This window comes from Stegodyphus dumicola, chromosome 1, assembly GCF_044657685.1.
Source record: "Stegodyphus dumicola isolate Sdum_Otavi_A_Nest chromosome 1, ASM4465768v1".
In the NCBI taxonomy this organism is placed as follows: Eukaryota; Metazoa; Arthropoda; class Arachnida; order Araneae; family Eresidae; genus Stegodyphus; species Stegodyphus dumicola.
Genome location: NC_140768.1, coordinates 24,303,625 through 24,322,631, shown reverse-complemented (window position 1 = coordinate 24,322,631; position 19,007 = coordinate 24,303,625). Strand labels below are relative to the sequence as shown.

The 19,007-nt window shown below is 33.6% G+C and overlaps 1 protein-coding gene across 3 annotated transcripts in view; it reads left to right on the top strand.

The window, feature by feature from the left end:
- mTTF (mitochondrial transcription termination factor) overlaps positions 1-13,560 on the top strand; it is a 45,685-nt gene extending 32,125 nt beyond the window's left edge. For all 3 annotated transcript variants that reach the window (XM_035367331.2, XM_035367332.2, XM_085813801.1), the window contains 2 exons: positions 5,682-6,706; positions 13,247-13,560. In XM_035367331.2, the coding sequence (XP_035223222.1) occupies positions 5,708-6,706; positions 13,247-13,444 (1,197 nt within the window). In that variant the 5' untranslated portion in view covers positions 5,682-5,707 and the 3' untranslated portion in view covers positions 13,445-13,560. The remainder of the gene's footprint in view (positions 1-5,681; positions 6,707-13,246) is intronic.
- The last annotated feature ends 5,447 nt before the right edge of the window (positions 13,561-19,007 follow it).

Here is a 19,007-nt window from a genome sequence, read left to right as displayed (position 1 = left end):
TGTTATAGTTAGTGTAATGTTACATCCTTCAAGTTTAACAATTTTCAAACTTTCTGTTTACTGTTTTCTTTTTTGTTATTTACCTTTTCTCAGACATAAAATGTTACTGCTAATGATGTTTGTTGCTAGCAGGTAATTGTAAATCAGGCTAAGAACATTAATTTAAATTTAAAAAAATTACAATTAAAGTTTAATTAGAAAATGTATATTGCTATAATAGGAATTTCGCCCATTTTAGTAGCCAAGTGGATAAGATACTTTAATACTTGAAATATTTCAAACCGGGTAACTTTGTGATAAATAACAACTTTTTTTGTGATATTTTTCTCTAAAGGTATTCTGTACATTTGCGAATTGGCTAATAATGCAGTAGTGTCATTTTTTCTCTTGAGTTTTTTCTGTAAAAAGTTAGCGTCCTCCCTCTTTCAGATAAGTGGCAGAATAATCATAAATGTCAGCATGATTGGAAATACTTTTGCTATTATCAGATGAACTGTTTGTTGAATTACAGCTACAATTTCTAATATGTAACTCTGAATTATACATTCAATTAGCAATAGCCCCTTAATGCTTAATTGGATATTATGTAAGATAAAACATATGTAAATATAAATTATAATTTAAATTAGTAATAGCCCTAGATTTCTCTTTTTAATATGGGTACTTTACCTCTCTATTCTAAAAATGCTAATACCTTTTTCCTCACGACGTCACTTCCAGACTAATCTGTGTCATATGACCCTTGCATAACGTTGGTGACGTATATGGAACTAAAACAACCAATAATAATTTTACAGCATTATTAATTACCTAATCAAACGCATTAAAACCGAAACTAACTCATTCTGGGTTAATATTTCATCCTGAACACAAGGTCTGGTAGATTTTGCTTCTGCTTGTTTTGCCTCTAAACCGCTGGCTCTCTGTTTTCGTCTTGCCACAATAATACAAACAAAAAAAAAAAAAAAAAAAAAAAAATTTAAATATTCATAAAAAGGCACGACTAGTGTGCTAATTTGTTTATTGTCGCAAAAATGTTTACAGCAGATCATAGTAAAACAATCCAAAAACTAAATAAAATAAAAGATTAATATATTCTCAATAGACTGAAATAAAATAAAATAGTAAAAGTGTATGTTATATTTAAAAACAACATAATTATGATACATTAACAAGGTCAGAAATGAATTAAACTTACATTTTTGCTAAATTTCAGTCGGAGACGATTACAGTTGTCTCTTTTTCATTCTGAAAACCATCAGCGAGAAGTTATTAAGGGTGGTTCGATTAAACCTCTACCGTGCCGTCTCACTGCGGTGGTATAGTTGTCGTTTGGATTTTGTCTCTGCTGAATAGTTTACAGAGTTCTTTAATTACAGCTGAAATAAAATCCATTCCTTGATCGGAATGTAACTAAAGAGGCACTCTAAAACTGAAAATCCAATGCTGTATTATTACCTCTGTTATCGTGACAACCCCTTGATGAGGGATAGGATATGATTCTGCCACTTTGTTGCCATGAGCAGTTCATAGCAGAGGTCTCAGAATGTCAAAGCCATTGAGTTCAAAAAGCTCTGCTTCATGGTAACGTTGCAGATTCCCTCGGCTGCGTTTCTTCGGTTCTTTCCGACTCATATAGGCATCGCGAGATTGGCACTACTTCTGCACGTCGGCTCTTGCACTATTCGCTGTTGAAGAAACAAAAGCGCTTTTAAACACTATACAAAGTCTTCATTATTTCGAAGTGACTTCCAGTCGGACTGCTATGTAGTTCTTTAAGAACGTCTGGCATTTTGGAAGTATGAGCTGCCATCGGAATGCCTTTTCATCATCTGATTTACACTTTCGGTACAAGACGCCATTTCGAATATGGAGAGCCCAATCTTTTTTTCCTAGAGATATTCCCAATACAATACAAATTTCATTTCTTTCGTAATATTTTTTTATATTCCTCGTAGAACTATAGATCCAAATTTCGTTCCAGGTAAGTTTCCTGTTTGTAGATTCTATTAAATCAGCTATGGATTTTATGTTACCGTTTTCCAACTGGTCCTTCCTGACTTTCTCGTCACTCCATGGGTCTCTATCAGCCGATGTTGAAGTTGTAACCCGACGTGCGACCAGATTAGCCAGGCTCGTATTTCGTTTCAACTGTGGAATAATATCGTCAGCTTTCTGGGCAAGGACTTCTAGACAGGGCGTCGGCGTTTCCATGCGATGATCCTTTCCGATGAATGATAGCGATGTCATGTTCGTGGAGTGTATGTATCCGTCTAGCTATATACTCTTTGGGATTCCTGAAATTTAATAGCCGGGTCGACGATGTCTGTACGGAGTAGGAATTTTCTGCCGTAGAAGGAAATGTTCTACGGCTTGAATTACAGCGAGCAACTCTTTTCTATTGACACAGTAATTCATTTCAGGTTTAGATAAACGTTTGCTCCAGTTTCCTACGACACGTTGAGCGTTTATATCGTGGGACAAAACAGCACCGCACTCTCATTGCTCGCATCCATGTCAAGAATAAATGGTTTGGCGAGCTGATTATACATGCGGAATCACAATAAATCTCTATTGTGTCTTTTGTCCACAAGAACTTTTGTTTGCTCTTTGTCAGCTGGTGAAGTGCGATGGAAAAAAAGTCCCTGACATATCTCCTATAACAGATACAAAGTCCCAGAAAATTTCTCAGTTGATAAACATTTTCGGGGTATCTCCAATCTTCAACTGCCGTCACTTTTTCTAGATCCGTACCAAGAACTTCGGCAAGGACGACATGTCCAAAGAAGTCACTTCTTGTTTGAATAATTTACATTTATCAAGACTTAGCTTTAGACTGGCTTCATTCAATTTCAGAAGCACCTTTCTTATATTTCCCAAATGTTCTTCAAAACTCTTGTCGACGATGGTGATGTCACCTATTTATATCAGACAAGCTTCGGAGGAAAGACATCTCAACATAGTCTCCATGAGATGCTCGAATGTGGAGGCAGGCGCATTGCGTAATCCAAGCGATATCATATACACTGAAATGACAAAAGTCATGGGATAGCAATATTCAAATATACAGATGGCAGTAGTATCGCATAGAAAATGTATAAATGCGAAGTGCTTTGACAGTGCTTTCATTTGTGTTCAAGTTATTCATGTGAAGAGGCTTTGACGTGATTATGGCCGCACGACGAGAATTAACAGACTTTGAACGCGGAATGGTAGTTGGAGCTAGACGCATGGGTCATTCCATTTCGGATATCGTTAGGGAATTAAACATTCCGAGATCCACAGTGTCAAGAGTGTGCCGAGAGTATCTAATTTCAGGCATAACATCCCACCATGGACAGCGCAGTGGCCGACCACCTGCACTTAACGACCGAGACCAGCGACGTCTGCGTAGAGTTGTCAGTGTTCACAGACAAGCAACACTGCGTCAAATAACCGCAGAAATCAATGTGGGATGTACGAGGGACGTGTTCGATAGGACAGTGCGGCGAAATTTCTCTTCCTTGGGCTATGCCAGCAGAAGACCGACTCCAGTGCCTTTACTGACAGCACGACATCGCCTGCAGCGACTCTCATGGGCTCGTGAGCATATCGGTTGGTCCCTAAACGAATGGAAAACCGTGGCTTGGTCAGATGAGTCACGATTTCAGTTGGCAAGAGCTGATGGTAGGGTTCGAGTATGGCGCAGACCCCACGAAGTCATGGATCCAAGTTGTCAACAAGGCACTGTTCAAGCTGGTGGTTTTTACATAATGGTCTGGGCTGTTTTTACATGGCAGGGACTCGGGCCTCTGGTGCAACTGAACCGATCATTGACTGGAAATGGATACCTTCAGCTACTTGGAGATCACTTACAGCCATTCATGGACTTCACGTACTCAAACAACGATGGTAATTTTATGAATGACAATGCGCCATGTCACCGGGCCACAATTGTTCGCGATTGGTTAGAAGAACATTCTGGACAATTCCAGCGAATGATCTGGCCACCTAGATCGCCCTACATTAATCCCATCGAACATTTATGGGACATCATCGAGAGGTCAGTTCGTGCCCAAAACCCTGCACCGTCAACACTTTCACAATTATGGACGTCTATAGAGGCAGCATGGCTCAATATTCCTGCAAGCGACTTCCAACGACTTGTTGAGTCCATGCCACGTCGTGTTGCTGCACTTCGCCGGGCAAAAGGAGGACCAACAAAATATTAGGAGATATCCCATGACTTTTGTCACTTCAGTGTAGAACTGCCGAAGTCCTCTTCCAGTAGTAAATGCCATCTTTTCTCGGTGATTATATATCCACTCTTTAAATCGAGCGTCGAAAACCACTTTCCAGAAAACCTTTCCAAAAAGAATATCCAGGATGATATCAATTTGGTCTAGAAGAAGGTAGCTGTCTTTCTTCGTAACCTCGTCAAGCGGTGACAGTAATCGTAAAATCTAGTGAAACCAATTTTCTTTCAGACCAGGACGATAGGGGAGGCCCAAGTACTTCCTAAAGGCTCGATAATGTCGCTTTCTTACATGTCCTTTAGAAGTTTTCCTATCTTCTTCTGTTTTGCAATCTATAAACATCTTGGATGTTGCTTGATTTGTGGATGATCTCCTGTGCTGAGCCAAACTTGAGCGGGAAAAAACATCTTAAAATTCTTGACTCACCCATTCTGCAGCAGTCTTCTCTTCATTGCTTAGTTGTGGCTTGGCTGCGGCCCGAATATTTGATAAAGCTTTCATATTAATAGGCCTATTATATCAGATTTAATTAATCATTGTGTATATACTAATGTACCTGCAATTTGAATATGACTGTTGATTATTGAATCTTACATTTCAGGAAATGCTGTAACTGCAACATGTTGTATATATATTACATTAATATAATGACAGCAACATAGAATTATTTTAACACTGTATTTGATATTTTTAATGCATAATATTTCATTACAAATTTTATTTATAATTATAAAGAAAAAAAGAAATTATAAAATTAAGGGAATATTTGGTCTTGAATTGTGGAACTAATACATCACTGTTTCGTTCGATTGAAGTGGTTGCAGTTTGCAGGGAGTTCTTAAGGTGTTTATTCTATATTTTGCTTCCAGTTTTATACTTAGTGTCTCCACTCTTGAAAATAGTTGTTCAGAAATGTACATGTTGCCCGATAATGATGACATATGTAACACAAGAATGTGCACCAAGGCATAATTGTCTCTGTCGATATGATTTATAAACGTCCAGCAAAGAAACGAGATCAAAATTTTCCTTAATTTGACCGTCAGATTGCAACTCTATGCATTCTATTTGAAAATTCACTGGCAGCTTATCTATATCGATTATAAATAGAATCATGAAAATACAAAATTCTGGATTATTTTTCTAAAATATTGAAATCTATTTTCAAATTCTTGTATCAAATAGGCTGCTTATTTTTTCCCCATTTGGCATGGTCAATTTCTGACACATATTTTGCTTTCAATATCACAAACGATTTTATTTCATTAAATACGTTATAGAGTCGTTCTTTAGCGTTTTGTGGGCCGCATGTAGGCCTTGGGTTGAACACCCCTGCTGAAGCTTTTAATTTTTTTTTAAACTTTAATTTTTTTTTTTTTTTTTTTTTTTTTTTTTTTTTTTAAGTGGAATATTTTTGTAATATATTTGTTTGCACTTTCCTTACAGATGTTCGTACTTTTTAAAACTGAAGAATGATTGGGAAAAAATTACTTAGATATTCTTCGCATATCAAAAATATTAGAAAATGCGTATATACATCTAGAAACTCTGCCAAGTGTATTGTAAGGCATTATTCCGAGATTGAATATTTGTCAAAAGATATGCCTCTTAATTTCTGCACAGAATTTAGAATTCTATCTCAACATTCTAATATTTTATCAAACATAAAAAAATTATTAGAGTGTGATCTGTGCAACATAGCAACATTAAATGCTAATCAAAATGCAATACATGAATTGGCTGAAACTTTTATATCAACAACTTCACCAAAAGGTGATCATCATGAGAGAAAAGCTGAATTAATAAAAGTTTTGAATTTCCTTGTATCTCATGGTTGCAGTATTGAAGACATCAGAGAGAAAGGCATTGACTATATTAATGAATCTGATTGTTCATACGTGAAAACCATGTTACTCCCTGAAATTGATTCAGATATTTTAAAGTTATTGCCACTTATGTCATTGTCTGTTACTTCTTTACGCTTAGCTGCTAAACGATCCCAGGAAGATAAAACTGAGATTAAAAACTTTCCAAATCGTATTGCATATTTATGTTACCATTTTGAACTGTCTAGTGCAGAACTGATGCGTGTTCTTTCTAAGCATTCAACACTTTTAACAATGAAATTTGAAAGGCTGGAGCATAAAATGAATGTTCTAAAAAATGCTAAAATATCTCCCAAATATATTGCTAAAGATCTGTGGATATTCAACTACAATGAAAAATTACTTGCTTCAAGAATACAGGCAGCTGAAAAGGCTGGAATTGAATTGAAGCCTTGGATGTTACGCTGCTCAAAAAGAACTTTTGAATCTCATCTTGGAAAATATTCAGAGACACAAAGGATTTTAAATGGGGAAGATGTAGTGAGCTATTTAGCAAAGAAGCTCGACTGTAGCAAAGATTATGTAATATATATCATGCAAAAGCAGGAATCCCTGAAGTCTATCAATATTCCCAAAATAGAAGAGGTAATATTTTGCTTTTTAATTTTTAATGTGTCTTTTATATTGATATTTCCTAGTTAATCTTCAGAGAAATAACTATTATAAATATTATTATAAAATAATAATATTTATAATAATTATAAAATAATAATATGTATGTCATCATATTATTAAACTTCTTAACTTTCATGAAATAAGAATGTGTTATTTCTGTAACATAGCGCGAATTTGTGTAATAAATAAGATTTATTGCTTTTCTTTTATAAACTTTTACGTAACGTTCAACTTTCCCAGCAATTTAAATTTTAATATAATAAAACTTGATTTATTTGTTTCATATTTTATAATTTTTTACCATGTTCGCAGGAGCGAGATTTTCATAAACAGTTCCACCACGCCATCAAGTTTTAATTAATTAATTGTAAAAATCAAAATACAAAACATGTGTTTATGGGAAAGATATTTAATTTAGATAATTTTTAATTGCTTTATTAATGAGACGAGTTATATCGTAGTCAGTTTTTGCGATAAAATGTTTTCTGACAGCACCAACTTACTAGTATACTCGTATTGAGTATATTTGTAGTTAACGGTTGCTTATAACAAAGATTGATTATTTTTTACAACAGTTATTTATAACAAAGATCATTATAAATTTCTTGATTATTGTTACATTTCTTCTGTTATTTACTTTATTTATAATTATTTATATTACACTTATATTAATTATAGTAAATCTCTTGAATTGTGCCAAATTATGGTATTTTTTTATAATCCTCAAAGCCAGATATCTTCAGAGAACATGAAAGTATTACGAGTTTGATCGTATGCGCAGTAGGTAAAACAAAAATTTTCTACGAATTAACTTGTACCTAAGCTCAAACTTTGACCTACGAAATAACTCATGGTTGGAAGCGAACATGTTAAAAACGTGTGTAACCAAGCATAATTATAAAAAGTAAAACTGAATTCGCAGCATTTCTAACTAGTTGTTGGAAATGAAGGAAAATTTGCAAAGAAAAGTCACAAAACACTGTACAAACAGTTGAAGTTGCATAGTAGGCTTGCAGTTACTGTAGCTGACAAGGTAAATCTTTTAGATCATTAAATAGTTTATTCACATCTGTCAAACAACTCACTCCGTAAATAATATCTCAGTTAAACTTCGTTTGTAAAGATAAATTATATTCGTTAAAGTACCTAAAAAAAGAATTAAAAATCTGAAAACTTTCATGTCTACGTACAGTTTTGTTAATTACTGTATGTACCGTATGTTGGAAATGACAGAAAAAATCTATTTTTAAAGAAAAAGTGATTTTAATTAAAATGAAAAAGCAACCTTTTACGTACATGTTAGATAGCCAGGGTTCGTACGGTCCTTAAGAGTCCTTAAAAGTCCTTAGATTTTTTGAAATAGATTTTTGGTCCTTAAAAGTCCTTAATTTTGGCCAAAATCAGCAGAAGGTCCTTAATTTTAATCATCATAAATTTCTGTCTCTTTTTAACAATTGCCATTTTGAGTGTGAATTAGCATTTTGGAGGAATATTTTCGGTGATTCACTGGCATATATGGTTATCTTTTGAATGGGTTTATGGGTTATAATTTGTTTCTATTTCTAATATAAATGATGGGATACTCGAGTTTCTAAGCAAGAAGTGAGATATAAGCATTTCGAAATTCATTTTCTCTAATAAAGAGTTCTTAAACAACTTTTCGCTTTTGGAGATGTGAATTCTTTATTAAACGTTCTAAATTTGGCGAATTATCAACATTTTGGCGATTTTAAGATCAGTTTCTATAGAAAATTTTTAATTCCGAGATCTGAGAATTTTTGGACGATTTTTTTTTAAACATCCTAACATTGATAAATTTCATTAAAATAGTGGTAATATATTGAAATTGTATTTAAAAAATAACATTAAAAAATAACATTTTTAATTTTTGCCGTCATGTTATAAAATTTCATTTTGGCAACTTATTATACAATATTTTGACTCTGAAAAATAAAGAAGGTATAATGCTATAAAGCACAATTTAGGAAATGGCTCTTAGCAAAAGCAAAATTAGCTATGTGATTAGTTAAAAATATCTTCTTTTTAATTGTTTCATAGTAAAACTTTTTCCCGTGTAATTGTCTCGGAATATTCAAAATTCTCAGAATATGTATCAGTTTTCTCTATAAAATTAATTTCACCCTTTTTTTCCAAAATATTTCTGGCTTTTTGCTGTTATTGAATTGGTAGGGATAATGTTTCTTTAGTATTTTAACCCTTGCAGCTTAGAAAGTTTAGAAGGATTTGAAGGCAAGATATATAAGCCCACGATTCTAGAAGATTCGAGAAATATGTGACAAAATGAAAAATGTCTCCATGGTATTAACACGTAACGGATGTATTTTAGAGAAAGTTTGCGATGAATTTCTTACTTTTTGGAGAACATCTGGAAGAACAATGAAAACTTAATATTTGAATGTTTTACTCTTGATACTAGAATCATTTTCTTAACATGTTTATCTTCCCTTTATTTTCTCCACTTTTCACTAGACACAAGCATGGAAAGTAACAAAAATGCTTCTAATCTTGTCACATGGGCAGGCAAATTATAGAAGGGATTTTTTTATTAATAAAGAAATTGAAAACTTACAATTTAAAAGATTCGTCTAATATGTTTTAATGCATCATACACAGAGCTGGCACTAGGCATTTTCCCACCTGATGCAATCTCTGTGGAGCCTAAATTCTGCTTCCAATGCCTGCTCTAAATTCTAAAAGTTGTGCCATTTCCAGATTTTGTTGTTCGGTGTGTCACTAAATTCTAAAAATTCTGCCACAATGGCTCTGTAACCGGCCTTTACCATATATATTTCTTCTGAATGTTCATATTACTAAAGAAATAAAATTAGCCATTTTCTATACATTCTAAATGCATTTCATGTTTTTTAGAATAACGGAAATCTTTAATTAAATCCAAAAACTCTAAAATGAAAAGGAAACGTGTTGAAGAAAGAAAATAATAAAGACAAAGAAAATTATTCTTCAAAGAAAATGTGCAGTTATTACTATGTAAATTACCCAATTGTTTACGATTTCAGCCTTTACTATAATTTCCCATTTCTATTTCCTCATATGATAGAGTTACTGAGCTAGATTAAATTAAAAGTAAATTATATAATCTTTGACCACTAGTCCACACTTTTAGTTTGAATTTGACTGTTCTTGTTTAATTACATCACCGTGAGCTGAAAATGATTTTTGTTAGCATCAGAACATGCCTTTGTATTCTCTGTTCTTTTTATATAAGAGGCTTATTTAAACCTGTGTCTGATATTTTAGTTATTTTCAGACATAGCGATAGTTTGCTTTACATCAGTTGGAGATTTTCAACTATTTAACTTTTACCAGATCAAGTATTGAGCCCACCAGCGGCCGAGCGGTAAAATCGCTAAACACTGGTAGTTCGGTCCGAGGTTCGAATCCCGCGAACGGGCTGGCTGCATGGGCGTTTTCGTGGTTTTTCCCATGTGTAACGTGTATACGAGCCAGTTTCCCTTAGAAAGTCCTCCACGAAAGGCATCCCTCCCCTTAGGCAGATAGCCCTAGTGTGCTTTGCCGTATTCTCAATACACCATACACCACCAGATCAAGTAAACGCTCATAGGTACATTGTGGAGAGGTTGACAAGTTAGGAGATACAGCAGTTAGATTGATGCAGAAACTAGCGAGAGCATTGGTTTGTATTTTGAGACAAATCTCTAATTGTTAGAAAAGATGCTTAAAGAGAAGGAAATCGATATAAACTAGCCAAAATGTTTGGGAAGGCTTCAAATTAAAATAACGGATAAATATTTTGTTGAGTGTTGTTGTTACAAAACATAAATGTTTTGTAGCTTTTAATGTGTAATTATCCTAATATCGTTTAAAAATCAATGTTATAAATTACATGCATTTTAAACTGTGAAATTTGATTAGATTTTGATTTTTATAGGGCTTTTTTAACAAATATTGTTAAAAAATAAAATTTAATTGTGGCCATGTAAATCCATAATGACTAAGGTTATCTAATTACCTAATTTAATTATTTATAACATATGCTTACCCTTAAAAATTATCTCTACGTATTAAAGCGAGTTATTGCCTTTCATTAATACTCACTGTGGTCACAAGATAAAACACAAAAACGTAAAAATTCAAGTAAAACTTATTCTTTGCATCTAGTGAGACTTAAAATAATACAAAACAATTTATCACCTCTGGTGCTTTAATGGCTTATTGGAACCTTAAAGTATATTAACTGGGTTACAACCCCTGAAACTCTACACGAAGCTACGACACTAACTGCATCAAACTGAGCCCGACTAACTTTCAACATTTGCGAAACTGCATCAGGACACCTGCCTACATCAGGCCTTTCAGGTTTGTTCTAATGAGCAGGTCTCCCTCTAGACAAGCAGCAGCAGTAACAACATTCAGTGTTTTGTTCTGAATCATGCTGATTATGATCTTACTTCTCATTTTAACCTATGCCGTTTGACATAAAATCTACTTGCCATTTACTCAACCTCTAGACTGACCAAGTACGTGACAAAATGAGACATTTAAAAAAAATCAACATAAAGCTAACTGCGAGTAAAACGTAAATGTCACTTATCTTCTTTCAAATATGTCCATCTGTTATAAGTGTAAAATATTTAATGCTACTTGATAAATTGCATAAAGTTTATTTTATTCTCAAACTTATTAATAATTATGTTAATTAATTCATGTTTAGTAATAATGCAGACTACTTAGAGATGTATTTTATTTTTAGGATGGTATCACAAAAGTGAAATTCAGGCATAAATAATATTTTTAATTGGATTTATTCAGTTCCCATTTGCTCATAGGTCCTTAATTTTTTTCATTAATGGTCCTTAAAAGCCCTTAAAAGTACTTAATTTTCCTGTGCAGAAATGTGTGTGCAGAGTACCCTGATAGCGTACTCTACAGTACAGTAAGACGCCGCTTAACGCGGGGGATACGTTCCATCGAAGTAGAGCGTAATGCGAAACAGCGCTAAGCGAGGCTATCTTAACATGTAAATAATGGGGTTAGGGAAAGACGGATAAAAAATGGTTAGGCATTAAATTTAATAATGTTTTTTTTAATAAAAATAAAATCAAACATTTATTTCTTACAAAAATAAAAACAATATAAACGCATATACTTTTAAAAACAAATAAAATTCTCAAGTCAGATCATTCAGTCTATTCTGGGTTTCCAATTTTCTGCCTTTTTGTCAAGAAGGCATTATGATAGATTGGCTTAATGGCATATTGCGTTCAATTTCGTCGTCAATCCATATAGACAGTCGTTTTCCCATTTCCTCTGTAATGTTATTTCTAGAACGGGTATTTCTAGTTGCAGAGCTTGACGTAGTTGCAGTTGCCGATGACAGTATTTTTTCTTTATTCTTAAGAATTGTCCTTATTGTTGAAGTTGCCAAAATCAATGCAGCACTAATTTGAGATTGACGTTCACCAGAATCTAATCTTCTAATCTCTTGCATTTGAGTTTCCAGTGAAATGCTTTTTCTGGTTGCTTTCTTTTCTTGTTTTTTATTATCACCCATGATAAAAACTAAAGATCATAATATTTGTCACTGTATTAATCGTTATAGTATTATACAAATTTAAACTTACAATAATGTCAACAAATGTTTCAAATGATAAAAATGCTTCCACCAAGCAAGAAACACAACTACACTGTTTCGGATATGTTATTTGGAAACCTAGCGCTGCGCACAATTTCGGAGAATCCCCGGGTTGAAATAAAAGAGCGCTAAACCGAAACAGCGCTAAGCGGGGTCTTACTGTACTTACAAATGCTGAAAGCCATTGCTTGCTGAACATCTCGGTCAGAATAAGTAGTTTGACGGATACCGTGCCTGCACTTAAAATTTCTTAGCCACCCATTACATGGTTTTAAGGATGACCAGCCAAGCTTCTGAGCTAAGATCTTAGCTTTTTCACAAAGAATCGGATATTGGGTTTCCCATAGAACATTGCTGCAAAAATCACTTGAAAACGACATCTTCTGAAATTTTGTTTTGTTGCTGCCTTCATTGATTTTCTTGAAGGACTTCCATCTTCATTTTCAAGCAGTGACACGAAGTTTAAAAGTGTAAGTTTGCTCCTTTTAATGCTTGAAATCGTTGATTGTCCAACACTACATTTTCGTCTTAATTTGTTTCTTAAATTTAAGAACATTTATGTTCTCACTTAAAAGTTTTCTAAAGTATTTCAGCCGTGTTTGTAGGGGTTCTAATGTTCAAATTCCTGTTAATGCAATGAATTCAAGTGTATTAATTCAGCTAATTAGTTATTTTTAATGAAAGGTCCGTTTGTGTAGCAATATTTTCTAATATTTATTTTTTTTTTTTTTTTCCTACTTCCTGGGACTTTGAGAATAGGTATTTTCTTGAATAAGAAAAGTTTTGTGGAATAAATAACATTTGACTTTTATCTGGCATTTCATTATGTAAGTATAAAATGTGTTTTAAATTTATGTTATTAAATTGTTTTCCAGATTATTAATTTTCTGTATGAGAAAGGTTACACTCCTCAAGAAGTCAGGATTTTTCCTAGAATTCTCTGTTCAAGTTTCAACACACTAAAAAAAAGATTCGAAGAATTCCGCAAGCTCAAGAGTACATTGCCCACAACTGCTCAGCTTTGTACTTCAGCAAAGACTTTTGAAAAGGTTCTAAAACAAAAGAAGGAGTAATTTACCGCTTTTCATTTTAAAATTCCATTATTCGTGTTAATGTTTTTCATAATATTGTGTCTGTAGTATCTTGCTGTACTTCATTATAGCTAAATATTAAACAATTAATTAGATAATCTTTGTTTTCGGTCTATTTGAATTACAAGTACCTTTATTGCCTAATTTATGTAACTTTGTTTGTAATTTTATGAGTAAAAATAATAACCCATAAAACACAAGATTTTAATTTAACATTAATTACATCTTTAACCTAATCTTTTCCAACCACAATTCATTTATGCCAGTACTTTTTTTAATCTTTCAAACGTACAACCTATGATCAATAAATACAGTGAATGAATTGCTGGGGTGCTGTTGTTGTTATTGTTGATTGACGGTCAGGTTAATCAAGCTCGAGATCTATCAATCATCGTTCGCAAAGCTTGGGGTTGTCTAGACATGCAGTTTATGTGTACATGCTGTGGAAGTAAGGTGTAGTGCAAGAAATCACATCATATGCGGTAAGGTCGTAAATTTACCATCCTTTTTTTCAGGGGGAGAGCTGACGAGGAGGGGATAATCTTGCTCGGGGTCTTGAGAAAATGTAGGGGGCCGTTTAAACATGTAACTTCTCTACATTCAGTTTTATACAGAGGAATTGAATTGAAATTGAGGAACAAATTGAATTTTTCTAATGAATGGAATTTTGTACAATGAAAATTTATTATTGAACGATAAACTGTAAGGCAAATAACATCTTTTTTTTTAAACCATAGGAGTAGAAAGACAGATATTTGTTACATCAATGAATTTGTAGTAAATATTGAGTTTTTCATTTCGAATGCTATGTTCCATGTATGCGAAGTAGCTGAGTATCTGAAAAAATAGTCTTCATTCGAATGACCTTCAACCTTTTCACGTCTAAGGACTGTTTTTCAATTACATTGTGGTCGCTGCTTTTTGGTTAATTTTCTAATGACATATAAACAATAATTTTTTTTATTTGAGACTTATGAATAAAATAACTTAAACTAGATTTCAAAAAATTCTTCAGAATGAAGTTAAATAATACCTAAAAATACATTATTGGTGCACTTTTGGGTTTTATATGTAGTAGTTAATATGGAGTCCTTAAATTATATATATCTATGTATAGGTATATATAAACGGAACAAAATATAGAACAAGGTATAAAATATCAAAGAAAAATATCTTTATTATACAATGTTCATTACTATACGTATATTTACGTAATATCAATATAAATGGTTAGTTAGGTTTCGTAAACATATAATTTATTTTTATATTTTGTATTTTTTGTATTATACATACCTGAAGTTTAATTTTACTTGTTCTCCTTTTGGGTTACGACTTTTAAGTGAGAAAGAATTGTTAGGGCATTTATAGGGATTACATTATATGCAATCAGTTAAGATCCGACTTTTCCTTTATTTTAATCATTATATATATTTAAATACTACTTTATAAGTATACATAAAATATAGCAGTTTTTTAAGCTACTTATTTATAGATCTATTGTTTGGTCTGGTTTGTTTGATTATAGCAAAGCATTCGACGGCTATTTGCCTAAGGGTAAGGGGGCCTCGCGGAGAACTTTCTAAGCACAACTGACTCTTACGCACGTTACACGTGGGGAAAACCATGAAAACGCCAATACAGCCATCTCGTTCATCGGGATTCGAACCCCGGATCGACCTGCCAGAGTTCAACGACTTTACCGCTCAGCCGCTAGTAAGCCACACACACACACGTCCACACATATACATTAAATTATCTTTACATCTCGTTTATTAAGTATAATTGAATGCAATTTAATCACAAAGAGTTAGAAAATATTCTACGGAATTACTTCACTTCGTAGACTTTTTGTAAGCTTCACCATATTTCTTAAAGAGAATCTCAATGCTAGTTCCATTTCCAAGCCGTTTATGTACCTTATTTTTTATGCTTTGAATTATATTTAGAGAATTATTTCACCTGGTTATAGCTGAAAATGCAGTTTTTTTGTAGAAGAATTTAAGGGTAAGAAGAGAATTATGTCCTTTTCTAATTATTCTTGAAGCATTTAATTTTTTAAAAAAAGGGCACATTAATACGGATCACTGAACTAAGGTACTCGATACAGGACAGATTAATCAGCTACTAAATTTTGATTTTCATTGAGTAAAAATGAATTCATCTGCATTCTATAAGAAAGCAGATATTCAAAAAATTTTTTTTCTATTCTCGCACTCATAATATTTTTCTTAAATATTCAGCTAATTCATATTCAAATACTCCAATCCATTACAATTAGTAATAAATCGATACAGTAAATAAATAATAATTAAAATCAATTAAATGGAATTTTAATTGCCATTTTTCTTCTGATAAACCCCTCTTTAGAGTTCAAATAACAGTCGATCAGCTTTTGTTGGGGTTTATTTTTCTTTATGGTATGCGTACGTTATATATGTATGTATTATGCATTGCTCATACTCGTCAATTGCAACTTTTAATATCTCTTGGAAAAAAAATCAGTATGGGAATCCAGAAAATGATTCTTAGTGACTCTAAAACTATTATTACTAGGCATTGTAATTGCACAGTGTTTAAAAAAAATCCCATTGTTTAAAGGTAGATCCTATGCTCGTATCTTAGTCTACAATTAAAAGCTGCGAGTCAAAATTAAGGGGGTTGCTCTTAGGAAGCCTTAATTAGAAGTAGTTGTAGGAAATGTTAATCAATTCTTATTATCTTATGGATTAAACACTTACTCCCTATTTGATCACGTGTATGGGAAACGGATATTCGTCAATCATAAAGAAAAGAAAAATGAATCAAAATGAGTTATATTCTTGTTTTTCCAACTGCAAAACCATCTTAAGCTAATTTCGGATTTAATCTTTAAATTATTCCAATAATAATCAGAACAATGGGAGCCACTATTCTTAACTATAATTTATTAATGCAAATCCTATTTTGGTTTCAAATGCCTTTCATTAGTTACATTAATGATATGGATATTTACTAATTATTACTAAAATAATTGTAAATACTTTATTACTGATATGTTTATGTACTATTTTATTAAAAAACGTATTTATTAATTTATTAATAAATTTATTATAATTTATTAATATTAATTATTTATTTATTAATAAACCAAAAAAGTTCATACTAATATTATTGAGCTGTTTAATAATTACGTAAAAGAGCACTTCAAAACTTTTCGTATCCTATGTAATTTGTCTCCATTCCGGTACCGTGTGCATCCTTGTACGCGTTACTGACTTACAGTGAAAAACAGAGTAGAGCTCCATTCAAGATTTTATTTCTGATCTACTGATACTGAATGAGACCTAAAAACACTTTTCTTTTAAAATATATGTCCCCTTAGGATCCCCGACACAGCCGTTTACTTTCCCCTTCCGTAATTAACGTCAGTCTCTTGCTCTTGACCGCATTTGCCAAGCCACCGTAGTGCAATAGCGCTGTGTGTGTTTGTGTGAGTGATTACGGCAAAGCCTCGAGGGCTATCTGCCTAAGGGAAGGGATGCCTAAGGGGAGGACTTTCTAAGGGAAACTGGCTCGTATACACGTTACACATGGGGAAAACCACGAAAACACCCATGCAACCAGCCCGTTCATGGTATTCGAACCTCGGACCCAACTACCAGTGTTCAGCGACTTTACCGCTCGGCCGCTGGTGGGCCGCAATAGCGCTGTGAGCAGGTGAAATGGAGCAACGTATGAATACGAAATTTTAATTCAGAAGTCAAACAACAAAAATCAGCGTTATATTAGAGAGCCTTAAAATTTCGCGTCAAAGAACATGAGGCATATGTTAGAAAAAAGGAAACACAGAAGTTTTCTGTTGCTCAACATTGTTGGTCCGAAAATCACACTTTCAATTTTTCTGTTGCCAAAATTATTCAAAAAACATCTTCCATTGGAGAACTGGATTTTCTAGAGGCATTTCACATTCATAGAAATCTTTCTGTTCTAGTTAACGATCCTAATTCCAATCCAAATTTGCCTTCGGCTTTTAGAGAAATTATGTTTTAGTTCTGGTTTCGCCAACAGATGGCGCCACTTGCTTATTCTTGTCCAGGCTTTCTTATCTTATCTAATCATTATTTGCTATCATGTTCATTTGCGGTTTTGCAGGTGAAGATGGTGGTTCGGTAAAACCATCGAAACTAGTCCTGTGAAAATTTTGTAAATATAACGCTGATTTTTGTTGTTTGACTTCTGAATTAGTATTTATTCGGCGTGTTATTGTGTCTTAATTACGAAATTTTATTTGAAAGTTGGGGAACGTCAGTAGAATGTCATGACATGCTGCGCCATCGGGGTCAGATTAAGACTTTTAGAGGACCTAAACACGAAAACCATTTTGGTGCCCCCACATAAGTTTCGCCGGCTTTTTCTTCTATCTTTCCCCGTTTTTGTTCTGCCTACATCATTCATTCCATGGTAAAGCCGCAATGGGAAACTTTTTAGCGCCCTCATTCCTTGATGCTATAAGCACGTGCTTATATTGCTTAATGCTAAACTCAGCCTTGTGCACCATGTGTGTCGAAACGTCAAAAAACCATTCGAAATCCTTAAATTAGGTGGAAATTAAAATGTTCAGATAAATGAAGACAAAACACCGCTATATGTATGTAGTAAAGAAAAACAAAATAAAATCTGCTCGTTTCAATAAATCAAACTAAATTATTTATTATTTTTTTTAGTTGCATCATTTAACAGATATCAAAAGGAAAACCTCTCAGGAGATATATTCAACAAACGTTGCATTGAAATCCTATTCTTTGAAAAACTATTATTTGCATGAAAGCGGTTACTTACTCCCACAGGAGAAACTGTTATTTTAAATTTAATTTAATAAGCGACGTTCAGGCAACTTATTGCAAACTTATACAATGAGACGAGAAGTTTAGAGTTATTAACATATTGACAAGATGAAGGAAATTCATGGAAAAATTTTGCAGACCATATTGACTGGTAATGAAACGTTTGTCTCCGGTGCAATGGTAGGCTTGGCAATTTGGTTCTTGGTTGGGAATGCACTTGGCTGACTGGAAATTCTTCCACTGAAAAAGGCCTCCGCTCATCTGGTGTGTTTCTTAGGAAGCAGTTGCCTCACGGGTCGACGACTAGCCTAGACGGGACATAGCTACAGTACGGCCAGAGTGTTGAATTCAAGAATCTGATCTTTTAGAAATCACCGGCTAACATGAAAGACAGCGAGGAAGCAGTATAACCCTGGGATACCTGGTTGGTCAGTATCGACCTCATACTGTGGAGGCCAAAGTACACCCTTTGGCCGCACTTTCACACAATAGGCTCGCTTTTAAGAGTGGCGTCCAGCCCTAGCATGGTTTATGCTTCACGCATGCGCAATGGCAAGTTTCATTGGCATTATTGGCTTGCATCCGTTATACAGAATTGGCGATGTATAACAGATTGGCAACTAAAAACATGCTATTCCATTAAATTTTGTCACGTTGCGGAAGTTAAGCCTGAATAAGAAGCTTGAAGCGTTGAAGGAGTTACTGAATTATTATATTTAGCG